Below are 20,811 nucleotides of genomic sequence, written 5' to 3'. Positions count from 1 at the left end.
CCTAATCTGGCGGGCCATGACAGGTGATTTATCATTTTCAAACGCTTCCATGACCATCAACAAGTCTGTGGGCTGCGCCACCATCAACAAGTTTGCAGGCTGCGCCATTTCCAGCCCCCGTGGTGGGCAATGGTAGCTGACTGAGAGCATCCGCACAGTTCTCGGTGCCTGGCCTGTGGCAGATGGTATAGTTATACACTGATAGCGCGAGTGCCCACCTTTGTATGCGGGCTGAGGCATTAGTTTTCTTCTTTGTTTTCAGCGAACATGGATATGAGGGGCTTGTGATCGGTTTCCAGCTCAAATTTGAGACCAAACAGGTACTGATGCATTTTCTTTACCCCGAACACACACGCTAATGCCTCTTTCTCAATCATGCTGTAGGCCCTCTCGGCCTTAGACAAGCCCCAGGAAGCATAGGCGACAGGTTGCAACATCCGCGGAACGTTAGCTTGTTGTAATAAACACCCGACTCCGTACGACAATGCATCACATGCTAGCACGAGTCTTTTACACAGGTAATACAATACAAGCAGCTTGTTGGAGCATAAAATGTTTCTGGCTTTCTCAAAAGCAATTACTTGTTTTTTCCCCATACCCAGTTCTCACCTTTACGCAATAACACATGTAGGGGCTCGAAGAGGGTGCTTAACCCCGGTAGGAAGTTACCAAAATAGTTGAGGAATCCCAGGAACGACCGCAGCTCCGTGATGTTCTGTGGCCTGGGCGCGTTCCTGATAGCCTCTGTCTTGGCGTCTGTGGGCCGAATGCCGTCCCCCGCGATCTTTCTCCCCAAAAACTCCACTTCTGTTGCCATGAAGACGCATTTCGACCTCTTCAGCCGCAGCCCTACGCGATCCAGTCGCTGGAAGACCTCCTCCAGGTTTTGTAGGTGCTCGACGGTGTCCCGACCCATGACCAATATGTCGTCCTGAAAAACCACCGTACATGGTACCGACTTGAGTCGGCTCTCCATGTTTCTCTGGCAGATCGCTGCAGCCGACCGAATTCCAAATGAACATCTGTTGTAGATGAACAGTCCCTTGTGCATGTTGATGCAGGTGAGGCCCTTCAAAGACTCCTCCAGTTCCTGCGTCATATAGGTCAAAGTCAGGTCGAGCTTGGTGAACATGTTGCCTCCTGCCAGCGTCGCAAATAGGTCATCTGCCTTAGGTAGTGGGTATTGGTCCTGTAGTGAGAAACGATTAATAGTTACTTTATAATCACCGCAAATCCTGGCCATGCCATCACTTTTGAGTACTGGAACAATCGGGCTGGCCAACTCGCTGAATTCCACTGGGGAAAGATGCCCTCGCATTGCAGCCTGTCCAGCTCGATTTCAACTCTCTCCCTCATCATGTGAGGTACCGCTCGCGCCTTGTGGTGAATGGGTCATGCCTCTGGGACCAAGTGGATCCACACCATCGCCCCAGAAAAGTTTCCAATGCCTGGCTCAAAAAGGGAAGGAAATTTGTTAAGAACCTGGGTACATGAGGCCTCATCAACATGTGATAGCGCTCGGATGTCATCCCAGTTCCAGCGGATTTTGCCCAGTCAGCTCCTTCCAAGCAGTGTGGGGCCATCGTCCGGGACAATCCAGAGTGGCAGTTCGTGCACCGTGCCCTTGTAAGTGACCTTGACCATGGCGCTGCCCAGGACAGTGATAAGCTCTTTGGTGTACGTTCTCAGTTTCATGTGGATGGGGCTGAGGGCTGGTCTGAGTGCCTTGTTGCACCACAGTCTCTCAAACATCTTTTTACTCATGATGGATTGGCTAGCGCCAGTGTCCAGTTCTATGGCTACGGGTAAACCATTCAATTTTACGTTTAGCATTATAGGTGGACATTTCGTCGAAAATGTGTGCACCTCGTGTACTTCAGCATCTGCCTCCTCTCTCTGAGGCTCGAAATTGCTTTGATCCACCATGGACCGATCTTCCTGTGCCAATAGCAGGTTAGCAGGTTTTGCAAAGCTTGCAGCTCATCTGCAAGCTTGTTGGAGGTGCCCCATTGTTCCACAGCTCTTACAAGCATACCCTTTGAAGCGACATGAATAAGCTGAATGGAAGCCTCCTCAACGCCAACAAGGTGTGAATTGCCTTGCATTCATCCTTTGTTGCGGGCTCTGAGTCATCTGGGTCACCTGAGGCCTGCTGGCAGTTGCAGGATTCGTGGTTTCTGCCCTGTATATTTCTGCTCGCAAACACAATTCCAGTTAATTTATGAACATTGCTAGCACTTGTGTGCTGAGAGATTTGTTTGGTGTTATCACTGGTGGACATAAACGTCTGTGCTATCGCAATGGCCTTACTGAGGGTCGGTGTCTCTACAGTCAAAAGTTTTCGTAGGATGGTCTCGTGGCCAATGCCCAGTACAAAAAAGTCTCTGAGCATTTGCTCCAGGTAGCCATCAAACTCACATTGTCTTGCAAGTCGCCTTAGCTCGGCGACGTAGCTCGCCACTTCCTGACCTTCAGATTGCTGGTACGTATAGAACCGATACTACGCCATCAGCATGCTCTCCCTCGGGTTAAGATGCTCCCGAACCAGTGTACACAGCTCCTCCTACGACTTATCTGTGGGTTTCACCGGAGCCAGAAGATTCTTCATGAGGCTGTAGGTCGGTGCTCCGCAGACCGTGAGGAGGACCGCTCTCCTTTTTGCAGCGCTTCCTTCTCCGTCCAACTCGTTGGCTACAAAGTACTGGTCTCACCGTTCATCATAGGCTTCCCAGTCCTCAACCTCCGAGAACTTCTCCAGGATGCCCACAGTTTGCTGCATCTTTGCGTTGGATTCGTGTACTCGTCGCCAGTTGTGTGTTCCTAACACAGATGAGACTGCACACAGGGAGGTTAAAGTAACAGTGACCTCAGTCTTTATTAAGACACTCCAGAGTGAGTAACAGGCCTTAGGGGCCGGCTTATATACAGTGCTCCCAAGGGATGCTGCGATCCCTTGGGACTTCAGGGGATACGCTCCCTGGTGGCGGAACATGGGAGTGCATGCTTTACAGATACACAACACCGTCTTTCCTTGTATTATTATTTCCCTGTATCGCTACCAATATTTATCCCTCAATCAACATAACAAAACAGATTATCTGGTCATTACCACATTGCTGTTTGTTGGAGCTTGCTGTGAACAAATTGGCTGCCGTGTTTCCCACATTACAACAATGACTACACTTCAAAAATACTTCATTGACTGTAATGCGCTTTGGGATGTCCGGTGGTTATGAAAGGTGCTTTATAAATGCAAGTATTTCTTTTCCATGCTGGAGGATGGTATCCTGAGGGAACACCCAGGAGGAAGAGATCGTGGTAGTGGGACCCTGCTTCCACAACTATGGCAACAAAGTTGCTCGTTGGGCTTCTTGTTATTGTAGATGGTGCACTGCAGATGATGCGTGACTTCTTGATATCCCGTGCCTCGTTGCCTGCCAGCTCCAGGATCTCCACCATCGGGTAAAGTCCTCAAGGACAGTGGCCCGCTTTCGCAAGGGGGTTTCGCTTCGGAAGGCGGTGAGAGCTCTTTTGCACCACTGTATATAAATTAAGACAAAGCAGCAACGACGGGATTCTACCAAAACTAGTGTTAGTCTGACAACTAGTGTAAAAAAAAATATTGTTTTTAAGTTTATTGTTAACACTGTCCCATTTAAAACAGGCAAATCGCATTGACACCAATGTGCCCGCTTTAAGCGGTGCGGACTGAAAATATTTTCTCAGTTCTCTTCCTTCAGGTTACAGAAAGGTGACACATAGTTGCGGCAGGTAATCATTCTGTTATGGTTGAAGTCAATTGATCATGAAATTAAATATCCAACATCCATTTGATCAGTATTATTTTCCATTATTTAGTTAAATGAAAACGGCCAAGATAAAAATAATTATGTAATTTCCAATTTTTCTTAAATATTGTACTTACGTTTTATACATCTGTTTGTACCGGAGCTCACAGTCCATCCAGAACAGCATTGTCTTCCACAAACATTAGCTCTGAAAGCAAAATTTGTGTGTGTTAATTATGAAATTTTTCCTTTAAAGAATTATTCACCTTATTTGTCAGGCTTAGGAAAGGTGCCCTTTGGAAAAACTCTGCTTTTCTCTCCATAGATACTGCCTGACCCGCTAAGATTTCCAGCATTTTCTGTTTTTCTATTAGGAAAGGTGTTTGTTTGTTTGGCCGTTATTTATCTGATCATTCCCAAAGCAATTCTAAGTAATACAGCTGGGATTTTCTGGTGAGTTAGCAAGTGTGTCCAGTGAGTGGCTAAGCAATACTACCAAGCACCGGGTGCAATGTCTGCACTGTATGGTGTTTGCTGATCTTAGTTGGTGTGGTAGTTAGGGTCAATACAATTGGCCTCAGAGCCGTGAGAAAAGGAGGAGACTATCGGCCAGGCTACCGTTCCTAATTGCCATTGAGCTATTCCCTCCAGAATGTAATAACAAGATTGGGTCTGCTGTGATGCCCCCCCAAGACCAAATAGGTGTTGATATTCACTGTCAATGTCTACAATGGCAACTCGGGCACTTCGGGTGACTGAAAATTGGAGATGGAAAATTATTCCAGAAAAATACTAATTGTGTACTCCAGCACGCAGTTTGATTGTGCTCTGGGACTGCTTTGACCACAGCTTTCTGATGTTCAACGTGCTAATTTACTCAGGCTAGTGAACAAATGCCTGTTTCTCCTTTGGCCAGTATTCCTCCTTCAGATAATGTATCACACATATGAAACATAAATGCGTTGCTCCAATCAACAGGTTATTTTCTTGTGTACTGCAGATCACTTGATGCCCCTCAGACTTTTTCTGTCTGAATTCAGTAACTGTTATTCCAAACAAGCTTTCTTAGGGTTGATCCAAAGCTGGGATTATAAGCAAAGATTCCAAACACACCGTGACAGATCCAGAAATTCACATAATCTGTCAGTTATCCACACATTAATTTAAAGAAATTGGGAGCAGATGAGTATTTCAGTACTTGTTTATAAGCTTTTGACAACATGTTTCTTTATGTAGTTTTTTTTCCCAACGATTTATCTTTAAGCCATGAAAAGTGCATATCTGCACTTATCAAAATAAAACACAGTTTCCCAGTCTGCACTCTGCTCATGTCCAGCTATAAAACAGGAGTGAGGCAAACCTAGGCACAGCTGTGATCAAACTGCTGACCACAAAATCATATGTGCGGCAAGGGAATAGAAAAGAGAGGGTGAGAGAAATAACAATTAGAAGGGGGAATTCAAATACATGTATGAACAGTAAGATTTGCAGTGCTTTCACATGTTTTGAGGGATGATGGGAGGAAGCAGCAGTGCGAGACCAATTAACAAAAGTAATTGGGGAAGAAGGAATGTTAGATAATAGCAGAAAGGATACAAATACTTCAGTTCCCTTTTTCTTTAGATATTGTCAGTCCTTTCCCAGCAATTTTATCTGTAGTCTCAGTCTTTTATCTACCCAGACATTGATTCCCATTTGGCCCCATTACTGATTCCCATTTGGCCCCATCGTCGATTCCCATTTGGCCCTAACATCTATCCTCCCGTGGCATTTTCCTCTGGAACTCTTTCAGCCCTCAACTTATGCTGGTACCATCTATTAGATCTTTGACATTCCTTCTGTTTTGTTCCATGCTTACCTTACGGGGAATATGATCCAAATCAAGCTTAAAAATGAAATGCCATGAGAACTTTGGTGTTCAAAGACCCCCACTCATCCCAGCATGCCATGTATTTAACATTATTATTCAATAAAATAACTGCCCAAGCTATTTTGAAAAAGCTTGAGTTTGTTTTGGTGTAGAAATATGCTATTAATTTTCCCATAATGCATACTTTCTAATTCTCCTACAAACTGCAGGGGGGGGCAGTAAATTTAAGGTCCCCTTATTCATACAACAGCACTTTTTATTATGTGTATATACACTTGTAGGTATCTTTTTTCAAAGTTAAAAATATAAGTAATGAACCAGACCTTAGAATGGGTTATGCACCTGGATACGGCCAGTGGTTGTCAAAGTTTGACTGTTATTAGGGCATACCACTCCAGGGAGCGGTATGTGCTGCTGCAGGAGGGCGACGGCTGTGAAGAGGGCGACTGGATTTGACGTCACCCAAATCCAGGTTACAGATTGGAATGTGAGCAGGTACAGCAAGAGCGGCGAGAGTTCGTAGAGGGATGTGATCGGGGACCAGGAGAGTCGTGAGTTCGGGGCCCAGAAGAGGCGAGGGCCCGGGGGCAGCATGGGCCAGCCCATACTGCAATATGTATGCACACTAGGTCCATGCAGCAGAGCTGGTCTCCAGTCATCTTGGTTAATCCTTGCCACTAGACCAAGACCTAGCTCTGTCAAGCCCATGTGGTGGCTGGTGTGCAACAGCCACCATATGTTAAAAAAATCCACACACAGGCATCTTCCATCCTTCAACATGTAGTTCGGGACCTGGAATATTAGGTCCTTCATTGAAACATCTGTGAACTCATCCCTTTTTGGCATGGAAGCAAGTCATCCTCGTTTCGAGGGACTGCTTATGATGATGATGTTATTAGAATAAGAGAAGGTACTGATGGAAAACACAACATGGGAGTGCAGATGCCATGAATAAGAAATAGGAGCAAGATTAGGCCATTCGGCACTTTGAGCCTGCTCTGCCATTCACAAAGAAAATAAATACTTGCATTTATATAGCACCTTTCATGACCACCGGACATCTCAAAGTGCTTTACAGCCAATTGAAGTATAGTCACTGTTGTAATGTAGGAAATAATTAGATCATGGCTGATCTTCTACCTCAACTCCACCTAATCACACTACCCCCATATTGATTCCCTTAATATCCAGAAATCTATCGACTGCTGTCTTGAAATTACTCAGTAACTGAGCATCCATGAATGTGGCTCCTTAGCCTCTTTCTGATGCCTTATATTCATGTTGACCTTCAACCCACTTGGAGACAAAAAGGTTAGAAGGTCTGACAAGCCCAAAATGGAATGAGCAAAATTTATTTTGCTTCTCTTCCTTCATTCCACATTTTATTTACAAGTCGAAGAGGAGAACTAGTCTTCTTTCAAACACTGATCTATGTTACTGCACTGTAGATGTTGTGCGACAGTGGTGTAGTGAGATTTGCCTTTGAATTTAGCCTCTTTCTCAATGGAGAAGAAACCTTCCTCTGCTCTGTGTACAGCAGTTGCAGAGAACTCCCAGGTGGCAAGTCATGGATATGACACTCAGTGGCAAAGTGTTGTTGTGATGATGTTCTGTAACTATCATATAATCAATAAACAACTTTTTTAAATTCCCTTTGTTAGTGGCCAATCGTAGTTTTTAATGGGCTGGTAATACTCAACATAACTTGATTCTAACATTTATTTACAACAAACTAGTACACTGGGACAGATAACAAAATCCATTTCTATAGCACCTTCAACACAGGAAATGTCCGAAGACGCTTTACAGAGGCATGAAGAAAATGGATACTTGCCAAGGAAGGAAAGATTAGATGGGGTGGCTAGAAGTTTAATCAAGGCGAGTCTTAAAAGAGGATAAGGAGGTGGAGAGATTTAGGGTGGGAATTCCAGAGTGTAGGACGTAGGTGGCTGAAGGTAGAATCATAGAAATTTGCAGCACGGAAGGAAACCATTTCGGCCCATCATGTCCGTACCGGCCGACAAAGAGCTATCCAGCCTAATCCCACTTTCCAGCTCTTGGTCCGTAGCATCGTAGGTTACAGTACTTCAAGTGCATATCCAGGAACTTTTTTAATGTGGTAAGGGTTTCTGCCTCTACCACCCTTTCAGGCAGTGTGTTCCAGACCCCCACCACCCTCTGGGTGAAAGAAATTCCCCTCAAATCCTCTCTAAACCTTCTATCAATTACTTTAAATCCATGCCCCCCCCCCTGGTTGTTGACCTCTCTGCTAAGAGAAATAGGTCCTTCCCTATCTACCCTATCTAGGCCCCTCATCATTTTATACACCTTAATAAGGTCTCTCCTCAGCCTCCTCTGTTCCAAAGAAGACAACCCCAACCTATCCAATCAATGTAAGCAACAGATAGAAACATAGAAAATAGGTGCAGGAGTAGGCCATTCGGCCCTTCGAGCCTGCACCACCATTCAATAAGATCATGGCTGATCATTCCTTCAGTACCCCTTTCCTGCTTTCTCTCCATACCCCTTGATTCCTTTAGCCGTAACAGCCAAATCTAACTCCCTCTTGAATATATCCAATGAACTGGCATCAACAACTGTCTGCGGCAGGGAATTCCACAGGTTAACAACTCTGAGTGAAGGAGTTTCTCCTTATCTCAGTCCTAAATGGCCTGCCCCTTATCCTAAGACGGTGTTCACTGGTTCTGGACTTCCCCAACATCGGGAACATTCTTCCCGCATCTAACCTGTCCAGTCCCGTCAGAATCTTATATGTTTCTATTAGATCCCCGCTCATCCTTCTAAACTCCAGTGTATAAAGGCCCAGTTGATCCAGTCTCTCCTCACATGTCAGTCCAGCCATCCCTGGAATCAGTCTGGTGTTGGGGCAAATAAAGGGAAATATGCACAAGAAATGGAATCAAAGCAACAGAGTTCATAAGGAGAGGGGTTACAAAAATAGGGAAAGGTGAGGAAATTATGGGATTTAAAGACATGGATAAGAACTTAAAAGTTAATGCGTTGGGAGACCAGGAACAATTGTAGGTCAGCAAGAACAGGAAGGATGGGTGAGTGGGACTTGGTGTGGGAGAGGAGCAGAATTTTACAAGCTGAAGTGTTTATAGAGGGTCGAGGATGGGAGGCCAGCCAGGAGAGCATTGTAATAACCAAGTTAGAGGTGACAAAGGCATGGCTGAGGCTTTCAGAGGAAGGTGGCCTGAGGTAGGGACAGAGACGGGCAATGTTACGGAGGTAGTAGTGGGCGAACTATGTGATGAAGAGGATATGGAGTTGGAAGTTCAACTCCGGATGGAATGGGTCAGCGACGACAGGGATAATGGAGAGTTGCATCGCTGAGTTTTGGACCAACTGAAAGTTATGGTGGATGAACGACAGGAGTCTGGTTCAACAGACATGGACATTCAAAGTTCATGATAGCTAAGTTATAAATTCCAGCAACAGCATTTTCGATAACTGCTTTCAAAAATTGATCCGCGCCACAGTTTCCCCGATTGAGAAAGAGAATATTACTAGCTTTAAGTGTCTGATTTACCTCATAAGCTTGGGACACACTCGCCACTTTTGAGGCAGAATTTAAAATAAACGGCTGCACAGCCAGGCGGGGAGTCGCGCGCCCCTGGACAACCGACAATGCACTGTGGGGAGTCGCGCGCCCCTGGACAACCGACAGTGCACTGTGGGGAGGCGCGCGCCCCTGGACAACCGACAGTGCACTGTGGGGAGTCGCGCGCCCCTGGACAACCGACAATGCACTGTGGGGAGGCGCGTGCCCCTGGACAACCGACAGTGCACTGTGGGGAGTCGCGCGCCCCTGGACAACCGACAATGCACTGTGGGGAGTCGCGCGCCCCTGGACAACCGACAGTGCACTGTGGGGAGGCGCGCGCCCCTGGACAACCGACAATGCACTGTGGGGAGTCGCGCGCCCCTGGACAACCGACAATGCACTGCAGCCGAGGGAAATGCGCGCCACTGCACCTTGACACTCCGTGCCAGTACCCAATTCATTCCACCCAATGTGAATCGATGCATCTCTCTTTTTAAAAAAAAATGTCTCCTGCTTCATTTATCGACAATGCAATAATGTGAAGAAGGAAAGGTTCCACGTGAAGCTTACTGCAGGTCTCTCACTCAAGTAAGATAGAATCGTTTGTATGAGATGCTGGAACTAGAGTACAAACAACTCCAGTAGAAATGCAGCGAAATGTAAGATTCAGTGTTGCATTTTTTTCTTTCCAGAGATACAGGGGGCGAAATTGCCCCTTAAGGCCTGTTGCCGCTGGCCACACTGCGGAGTGCAATGGCCGCCGATTTTCCGTGTAGTGGCTACCATTTTGAAAATTCCACTCCTGCGGTATCCCGGCAGTGACCCGCATCCCCACTACTGCTCCACTGCTGCTGATCCATCCTAGGTGCGTCATCGATGTGACCCCCCCCCCGCCCACCCTCCATGGCAAAATTCCACAGAAGAAATCTTGCTACCGCTGCGCAGTGCCAAAAGCAGCTTTTTGTGCCGGTGCACTGAGCTTGGAGTCCTTCAAAAATGACGGTGCGGCTCCCCTTAAAGAGGAGGACTGCTGCTGCCATGCCGCCGGGCCGACAATTATGCTTCTGTGTTCGGCTGGGCCACCAACAGGCAGCCCCTCTTGGATGCCAGGCCACTGGCCTGGCCGAAACCTTCCCTGGTGGCCCAGTGGATTGAACTTAAAAAAATCGCGCAGGTTCTCCCCTTTAAGTGGTAACGCGGTGCCGTGATGACTTCATCAGCGCTATGTTTATGACTGACAGTGGCGGCCACTACACCCGCCCCCAACTTCCACCCCTCTAGGACTGCGAGCTTCCGCTTACCCCTGCACACCCGCCCCCACTGTGACCGACTTCCAGTCCGCTGAGAAAAAAAAAGCCAAAGAGCGGAATTTCGCATCCACTGCGCCGCTAAAAACAACAGAAACAGGGTTTCCAGCGGTGGGCAATTTTGGCTCCACAATATTGGAATTTCCCATTGGTGTTTCTTAGGAGGGAAACTTTTGTGTCTTTTACAAAGAGTAGGTAGTATTGTACTTGTGGAGAGGAACATAGCCAAATTTCAGGAATGCATGTTTTTGAAATATGAATGCAATTTTGTGGTGAGGTAATGAAAAACAACCAATCATGACACATCTACAATAACCATCTTTCTCAAGCAGCCAACAAGCTACTTCGTGGGTATAAATATCCCAAAGTTCTTTCATCTAACAATGATGTGCCTAATTAAGAATGTAAGAAAAAGTTAAAAATAATAAAAGATCATTTTCTCCATCGAAACTCACACCCACTGCATCTCTAACTCAACCATCTCAGTCGGCAACTGCAGTTTGGATACCTTTAATGTCTTTAACTCTAGTACCGAACCTGGTAAATTATTCCATTTATTGCACCTTCATAGCTCTGCCTCTGTACATTCTGCATCATTGTTATTCCCTGAAGCTTTGCCAATGGATATATGGCCTTTTTGAACTACTGTAACTGGAATTTAACCGCTTTTCCCAAGTGTGGTCTGACCTGTGCATTAAAAAGCCTCAGCAGAATCTCTGTAGACATATGCTCCACTATTCTGGTTATCTATCCCAACATTTTATTTGTTTCTTAATTTCTTTTCCACATTGTGTCGACACTAAAAGTGAAACGTCTACTGTTAATCTCGGGTTACTTTCTAAATTTGCACCTGTTAACTCTATCCATTATATATCATTGTATAGCCATGTTGCATTTTTTTTCCCTGATATACAATGATCTGTGTGTCAATATTAAGAGTAATTTGCCATTTCTCTGCCCAAACTGCATAATATATCTAAATTCTTGATAAAGCTTTAAACATGTTCTCCTTCCCTATTGATTTACGTCTGTCAGTATTAAATTTCATTTGGTATTTTTCTTTCAATTACCTAACTATTCTAAATTCTTTAGTAAAACTTTAATTACATCTTTTGTCCTTACATTGTCACAATAAAGGATAAAAATAATACTAATTTACAGAGACATGGGTTAATTAAGGAAAGCCAGCATAGATCTATTGTTTCTGACAAATTAAATTTTTTAGGAAATAAAGTACATTAATAAAGGAAATAAATTGGATGGGTTTCAAAAGGTGTTCGATATGGTTTCACATAGAAGATTATCAAACTGTTGATGGACAACAGCAGCCAGAGACACTGCTGCCCGAGAATCACGCTTGGGGTGATTTAAGCTGAGCAAGTCTACCTTATCTGCTTCATCTTCAGGTTGGCCCCAGATCACCAAAGACTGTACAGACCATGCGAGACCTGACACTAGCCTCAACATTTAGTTTCTTTAGATGGCCCTCCAATTGGCTGACCAATAGGCTGACGTACGGAAAAGTGAAGCTACAGGTCACGATTTCCCCTGACCTCCGGCAAGTGTAGGCCCACCTCCACACCTCCAACGAAACACAATGTGGAGATAGACCCAATTTGCCCAGTCTCTGCCTCTTTTCCCTGACCATTGTACTGGGAAATTGACATTCCCTGAGAGAACATAAGAAATAGGAGCAGGAGTAAGCCATTTGGCCCCTTGAGCCTGCTCCGTCATTTAATAAGATCATGGCTAATCTGATCATGGACTCAGCTCCACTTCCCTGCCTGCTCCCCATAACCCTTTATTCCCTTATCGCTCAAAAATCTGTCTATCTCCGCCTTAAATATATTCAAAGACCCAGCCTCCACAGCTCTCTGGGGCAAAGAATTCCACAGATTTACAACTCTCAGAGAAGAAATTCCTCCTCATCTCAGTTTTAAATGGGCGGCCCCTGAGTCTGAGACTAAGGGCCCAAATGTGCCCAGAAGTTGCTCCGTTTTTTTTGGAGCAACTTGATTTTTCTGGAGTATCTTAAAAATCCCCATTCTGCACATTCAATTTGCGCCAGTGTAAGTGAGTTAGTTAGGATTTTTTTTAGTTAGTTTTTTTTTTTCCAAAAGGGGGCGTTACCAGCCACCTCTGCCCGTTTTGGCCCTTTAAGCCAGTTTGCTCCAAACTAACTTAGGCCAGCGTATGTGGCAACTTGTGGCCGCACAGAAAACCCTTGCAGAGAGTTAAGAAATCAGCTCAGGTAGGTACTTAATGACTTGACTAAAGAATATGAATAGGATCAAACAGCTATACAGGACACATGACAAACTTCGCAAAGTTAATTTACATTACAACAGAAACATTCGTGGAAGTTTAAACTACAAAAATAAAAGTAGAGAGACAAAACATATTTACATAATTTTTTCAAAATATCCAAATAAAAACAGTTACCTCCCCCCCCCCCCCCGCCCTCCACGATCAAAACACTCTTCTCCCCACCCCGGGATCAAAACTCTTCCCCCTCCCCCCCCCCCCATCAAACCTCTACCCTCACAATGTCAAAACTCCCCCCCCGCCTCAAAACTCACCCCCCCCGATCAAAACTCTTCCGCCCCCCCATCAAAACTCTCCTCCTTCCCCCACCCCCACCATCAAAATTCTCCCCACTAAACAAAGCACAACCATCAATAAATAAAAAATAAAATTCAAGTCCTACCTCGGCCCGGGAAGTCAGCGGGCCGGCCGGCCGGTGCAGGAGGCCACTCGGCCTGGGATAGGGACAGGACATCGGATCCCGCACTGCAGAGAAGCTACTGCGCATGCGCGAAACCTCCGGTGCCCATGCGTTGAGCTGCCGGCACTCTTTTGAGCGCAGGGCCAAAGCTCTGCTCCCGAATTGATTTGCCACGCCAAGCCATGGGAGAGGCCACAGAGTGGCCAGATGGTGCCGATTTTATCCTCGGAAGTCGGCACACCTTGGTTGTGTGCGCCAAAAATCAGCAGGGGCCAAATTTGAGCCCTAAGTCCCCTATCCTCTCTGCATCCACCTTGTCGAGCCTCCTCATTATCTTATATGTTTCCATAAGATCACCTCTCATTCTTCTGAACTCCAATGTGTAATCTACTCAACCTATCTTCATAAGTTAACCCCCTCATTTCCAGAATCAACCTAGTGAACCTTCTCTGAACAGCCTCCAATGCAAGTATATCCTTCCTTAAATACAGAGACCAAAACTGAACGCAGTACTCTAGGTGTGGCCTTATCAATACCCTGTACAGTTGTAGCAGGACTTCTCTGCTTTTATACTCCATCCCCCTTGCAATAAAGGCCAACATTCCATTTGTCTTCCTGATTACTTGCTGCACCAGCATACTCACTTTTTGTGTTTCATGCACAAGGACCCCCAGGTCTCTCTGTACTGCAGCACTTTGCAATTTTTCTCCATTTAAATTATCATTTGCTTTTCTATTTTTTCTGCCAAAGTGGATAACCTCACATGCTCCTACATTATATTCCATCTGCCAAATTTTTGCCCACTCACTTAGCCTGTCTATATCCCTTTGCAGATTTCTTGTGTCCCCACAATTTGCTTTCCCACCCATCTTTGTATCATCAGCAAAATTGGCTACATTACACACGGTCCCTTCATCCAAGTCATTAAAACAGATTGTAAATAGTTGAGGCCCCAACACCAATCCCTGTGGCACCCCACTAGTTACTGTTTGACAACCGGAAAATTACCCATTTATCCCGACTCTCTGCTTTCTGTTCCTTTATCCATGCTAATATATTACCCCAATCTCATGAACCTTTTATGTGGCACCATATCACATGCCTTCATGAAATCCAAATACACTACATCCACTGGTTCCCCCTTATTCACCCTGCTCATTACATCCTCAAAGCACTCCAGAAAATTTGTCAAACATGATTTCCCTTTCATAAAACCATGCTGACTCTGCTTGATTGAATTATGCTTTTCCAAATGTCCTGCTACTGCTTCCTTAATAATGGACTCCAGCATTTTCCCAACGACAGATGTTAGGCTAACTGGTCTATAGTTTCCTGCTTTTTGTCTGCCTCTTTTTTTAAATAGGGGTGTTACATTTGCAGTTTTTCAATCCACTGGGACCACCCCAGAATCCTGGGAATTTTAGTAGACTATAACCAGTGCATCCACTATCTCTGCGGCCACTTTTTTTAAGATCCTAGGATGTAAGCCATAAGGTCCAAGGGACTTGTCCGCCTTTAGTACCATTATTTTACCAAGTACTACTTCTTTAGTGATAGTGATTGTATTAAGTTCGTCCCTCCCTATAGTCCCTTGATTATCTACTATTAGGATGTTTTAGTGTCTTCTACCGTGAAGACTGATACAAAATATTTGTTCAATGTCTCTGCCATTTCTCTGTTCTCCATTATTAATTCCCCAGTCTCATCCTCCAGGGGACCACCATTTACTTTAGCCACTCTTTTCCTTTTTATGTACCTGTAGAAACTCTTATTATCTGTTTTTATATTTAGTGCTAGTTTACTTTCATAATCTATCTTCCCTCTCTTTTTTTAGTCATTCTTTGCTGGATTTTAAAAGTTTTTCAATCCTCTGGCCTCCCACTAAACTTGGCCACATTGTATGCCCTAGTTTTCATTTTGACACCATCCCTTACTTAGTTAGCCACGGATGGTTATTCCTTCTCTTACAGTCTTTCCTTCTCATTGGGATATATTTTTGTTGCGAGTTATGAAATTACTCCTTAAATGTCTGCCACTGCTCATCAACCGTCCCATACTTTAATCTATTTTCCCAGTCCACTTTAGCCAACTCTGCCTTTATACCTTTGTAGTCTCCTTTATTTAAGCTTAGGACACTGGTTTGAGATCCAACTTTCTCACTCTCCAACTGAATTTGAAATTCAATCATGTTATGGTCACTCATTTCTAGAGGATCCTTTATTAGGGGATCATTTATTAATCCTGTCTCATTGCACAGTACCAGATCTAAGATAGCCTGCTCCCTGGTTATTCAAGGAAACTATCCCGGATACACTCTATGAACTCTTCCTCAAAGTTAACCTGGCCAATTTGCTTTATCCAATCAATATGAAGGTTAAATTCGCCCATGGTTATTGCCGTTCCTTTTTTACAAGTCTCCATTATTTCTTGATTTATGCTCCGTCCAACAGTGTAGCTACTGTTAGGGGACCTATAGACTACACCCCCCAGTGAAAGCAAAGATAATGATGCTGAATTTGTCATCGGAGATGGGTGGGTGCCTCTGACCAGTGAAAAATCTATGCAGTTACTTTCTGCCTCGGGTTCCACGGAGACTTGCGCTCCTTGGCCTGTAGATGTAGGCCTGCGTAGAGGCCCACATATCCCAGGGGCACATGCAGTTCACAAACAGTCCTGGGATCACATGGGCTGGCCCAACCAATCAAAGAAAGGAATCCCCGTTCATGCTTCTGGAGATTCCGTATGTATGGAATGCCTATAAGCATGAATGGGGATGACATAAAAAATACATCGAGACATCAAATAAATAAAAAAAATTACATATTTAAAATTAATTAATATGGCATTTAATTAAATATTTAAAACAAAAATTTAATTTTTTGAAAAATAAATGTACATGTTTTAGTGGAGTTAAAAATAAACATACCTTTTTGCAGAGGTTTTGTAATGTATAAATGATTGAAAAAATATTATTTTAATTTTTTTACCAGGCATAAGAATTTCTCGGGCATTCACTGGGCAGAATTTTGGCAAATAGCCCAACTCGCCGCCTGCGGAAGCCCTTTTCCCTGGGATGCGCGCAATTCTTGACAGATCGCAAGTTCAGGGTTTTACCGCATGCGCAGCTCATGCCCAAACCCGGAACTTGTGTGGCCAATACAGGCACGTATTTGCGGCCCATTGAAATTTGCTGCCGATGTTATAAGGCACGTGTGGTCAATTATTTGGGCTGGAGGGCCACTTGACAAGTTTTGATGAGCTATTGAGGACTGCCCACCAATGTTCCACCAATCGCGCAGTCCTGCACAGGCTGATCCCCAGCTCCTACCGCTGGAAGAGATACTGTGCTTGCACATTTGCATAGTGGCGAAAAAAATTAGAGGAAACATTGCATCAACATAAATTCAGATAGTGGTTAGATGCCATCTTACACACACATGTATTCTATACTGCTTAGAAATGAATGAAATATAAAAGTTGAAAATGTTCTGTTAACTTTCGGACTCAATAAATCAGTGCTGTGGAATAGAACTGTCCCCTCTGTAGCGCCTGTGTCAGCATCAATTTCCCACCGTAGTCATCCTTACGTCACTCTGCAAAGATTTCTAATGCTGTCCCAATTGGTGCCATATAACTCCCCTGCTGTCATACTGTGGATACCGGGAAAGGAACGATGCAGCGCCGGTCACTTTCTTCGGTAAAAGATTTGTGGAAAAGAGCAGCCATGACTCCACTCTAAATTGTATAGGGCAGATTTGATTACGCAGTGCATTCTGGGTACGGACCCCAGAATTGCAGAATGGATCCTTTTAAGATCGGGCCAGGGAGAATCGCTTTTGCAAACTATTAATTTGAATGAAGTATTATGATGTTTTTTTCCTTGGTTGCTCTTCGGGTCTGTCTCTGACCCATGAGAAGTGAAAGTGGATAGACGAATGTGCAGCTTGAGCTCCGGCTCGCGTTCTATATTTTGCCCACCACTGTTATAAGGCGATCCATTATTTACTTTATGACTGACATCCTCAAAGAAGCGAATGATAGTTTTCAAGCAGGGCTTCCCCCTTCTCACTCAGCGACTACTATATAATTATTCTGCCAGCCTACACCTTAGAATGGCTTTTGTCAATTTTCCTGATACTGATCTCAAGTTAATGGGTGTGTGTCCAATTTGCCCCCTTTTTAAAATATGCATACTACATTTACTAATTTTCTCTCCACGCCCCCAAGACAACACAACCTCTCCAAAATCTAATAATTATTTCATGATTGTAGCCAGTGCCCCACAGATTTCGTTCTTAGTCTTCTTCAGCATGCAAGGATGTACAGTATAACATCCGGCCCAAGGAATGTATTGGTCTTCAGTCTCCTTAACCTGTTAAGAACCTTTTCCAGACTGATTGCAGTAATCCTCTGAATTGTTAATATAATAATTTTGTAGATATCAGTATTTTTCTCCCCAGTGGATAGTTATAGTAAATAATCAAATCATTCTACTACTTTCCTTTCATCTTAAATTACTTCATCACTTTGATCTATCAGAGTTCTAACATTTTCTCTCACCATTAGTTTACCGTGGTGGCATAAAAACATAAGAAAAAGGAGCAGGAGTCGGCCATACGGCCCCTCGAGCCTGCTCCGCCATTCAATATCATGGCTGATCATCGACCTCAACTCCACTTTCCCACCCGATCTCCATATCCTTTGTCCATATCCCTTGATTCCCCTAGAATCCAAAAATCTATCTATCTCAGCTTTGAATATACTCAGAGACTCAGCATCCACTGGGGCAGAGAATTCCAAAGATTCACAATTCTCTGAGGGAAGAAATTCCTCCTCCTCTCAGTCTTAAATGGCCTACCCCTAATTCTAGATTACCCACGAGGGGTAACATCCTCACAACATCTACCCTGTCCATCCACTTCAATGACAATGAAAGATTGCTTCATTATATTTAACATCCTTTTCTATGTTTATCTTTGGTACCCTCTTTACACCCCAATATCTTTTTAGTGAAGCTGTATTTTCTACTTCCATTCCACCACTTGTTGCATACATTTTCACTAATATTAGCAAAGACAGAAATTTTAGACCTAGCTTGCTTCAGTAATTATGGCCCGGAAGTGACAACGCTCGCTGCTGACCTAAAAAAAAGCTGCCCGCTAAGACCTAGCGATCTCTGTGGCGTGAATTTCAGCTCTCCTGACCTTAGTTTGAACCTGGTGCCAAATCAAACAAATCTCGTCCAGAATCATGTCCAGCAACAGTGATGTCATAAAGCAGCCAATCACTTTGAAGAATTATCACAGGCGGCAAACCAGGACTAAAATAAATAGATTATCTATCACTTTTTATTAATTTTACAAGCTACACTGTTTCTCCAATTACAAGAGTGATTATATTTCAAAAATACTTTATTAACTGAGAAGCTAAACTTTTATAAAACACTGGTTCGGCCTCAGCGGGAGTATTGTCTTCAATTCTAATCACCACACTTTAGGAAGGATATCAAAGCCTTGGAGAGGGTGTGGAAGAGATTTACTAGAATGGTACCAGGGATGAAGACCGAGGGACCTCAGTTATGTGGAGAAACTGAGGTTCTTCCCCTTAGGGCAGAGAACGGCAAGAGATGATTTGCTAGGTGTTCAAAATGTTGAACGCTTTTGATAGAGTAAACAAGGATAAACTGCTTCCAGTGGCAGAAGGGTCAGTAGCCAGAGGACACAGACTTAAGGTGATTGGCAAAAGAACTAGAGGCGACATGAGGAAAAACATTTTTACGCAGTGAGTTGTTGTGGTCTGGAATGCATTGCCTGAAAAGGAGGTGGAATTAGATTCAATAGTAACTTTCATAAGGGAATTGGATAAATACTTGAAGGGGAAGACAATTGCAGGCCTGTGGGGAAAGAGCAGGGAGTGGGACTAATTGGATAGCTCTACCAAAGAGCCGGCACTGGCTGAATGCCCTCCTTCTGTGCTGCATCATACTATGATACTAAGCGCTCTGGGGCGGACATCGTGAGGCATTGAAAGGAATCATATAGATACAAGTAATTTCTTTATTTTACAATGTGTTGGCTGAACATGCTGCAGATTGTGAACAATGTACATCTTGCAGTTTGCGTAGTTTGCCCACCTGAAGTACTGCTACACTTGCCATTTTATGTATTTTTAATTGTCAGATTGTTTGTAGCAGAATCACAACATTAGCAATTCTATCATCGACAAATTTAATTAACGTACTTGTTTAGCAATGAACAGTCAAGAATGAATGCTGGGAAGTGAATTACATGTTATTTGTGCTGAATCCTGTTACAATTTTAGGCCTTTGGATCTTTTTCAGGAGTGAGCCTTTGGCCTTTGCCTCAGTGGCAGCATTCCCACCTACTGTGGATAAAACTGGACAGGGATGGGGATGTAAAACATGCAGTGTCGTATTGGTCATTTGATACTCAATTCCATTGACTTCAATCGAATGGAATATGGGCGTGTCATATAATGGACAGAAAGAGCGATTCTGCCTATTCTGCATCCCGGTCCACGTTGAATTTTACCCCACCCCTTGTGTCAGACAGCCCCGGTGAGTGGAGATGCGAGTTCGGATGAGAGGTTAAACCAAGGCCCCGTCTGCTCTCTCAGGTGACGTAAAAGATCCCATGACACTATTTCACAGAAGAGCAGGGGAGTTATCTCCAGGGTCCTGGTCAATATTTATCCCTCAATCAACATCACAAAAACAGATTATCTGGTCATTATCACAATACTGTTTGTGGGACCCTGCTGTGCACAAATTGGCTGCCACGCCAAAAACACTTCATTGGCTGCAAAGTGCTTTGAGATATCCAGTGGTCATGAAAGGCACTCTATAAATCCAAGTCTTTCTGTTTTGAATATTGGATTGACATCCAGCGAGGTATTTATGTGGCCTCCCATCGTAGCCCTGGTGAGCAGGAGACCAGCTGTCTGGCCTCTGAATACTAGGCTGACATCCAGTGGGGTACTTGCACCCAGTGGGAGTTGAGTACATCTAGTCAGCCGCCCCTTCCCCCCCAAACCCCCGGTCAGGCTCATCCACAGAAAAAAGATTCTTTGTTATGGAAACAATCAGGGCATGACCTTCTGGAAGTAGAACCACTTCCCGGTTTTCAGTCTTTTCTATTCATTGTTAAATATGTAGCATAAGCCATTCTATTCATTGTGAAATATGTCCAAATAAATTTATGAAACAATATATGGATAAATAACCAGAAGCAATAAAACACTGTCGAAGATGGAAAGCAACACTCATGTCAGCTGCGCTAAACTACACTGTAGATTGGACCAGGCACAATGGGTTCAATTTTGGCCAGGAGTTGCTCCATTTTTTTGGAGTAATTTGTTTTTTTTTGGCGTAACTTAAAAATCCCCATTTTCCCCAATCAATTTGCACCAGCGTAACTGAGTTAGTTATTATTTTTTTAGGTTCATTTTTTTTTCCTCAAAAGGGGGTGTTACCAGCCACCTATTTGATCAGCTCCGCTCGGCAGGCCATATAGTTCGCATGCCAGACACGAGAC

At 44.2% G+C, this 20,811-nt stretch overlaps 1 protein-coding gene across 2 annotated transcripts in view; it reads right to left on the bottom strand.

The window, feature by feature from the left end:
• LOC139263461 (latent-transforming growth factor beta-binding protein 2-like) overlaps positions 1–20,811 on the bottom strand; it is an 857,891-nt gene that overhangs the window by 777,645 nt on the left and 59,435 nt on the right. For both annotated transcript variants that reach the window (XM_070879584.1, XM_070879586.1), the window contains exon 3: positions 3,926–3,996. In XM_070879584.1, coding sequence (XP_070735685.1) covers positions 3,926–3,996 — 71 coding nt within the window. The remainder of the gene's footprint in view (positions 1–3,925; positions 3,997–20,811) is intronic.

This window comes from Pristiophorus japonicus, chromosome 4, assembly GCF_044704955.1.
Source record: "Pristiophorus japonicus isolate sPriJap1 chromosome 4, sPriJap1.hap1, whole genome shotgun sequence".
NCBI lineage: Eukaryota > Metazoa > Chordata > Chondrichthyes > Pristiophoridae > Pristiophorus > Pristiophorus japonicus.
Note: the sequence above shows the minus strand (reverse complement) of the source record. Positions and strands in the feature narration are given on the sequence as shown.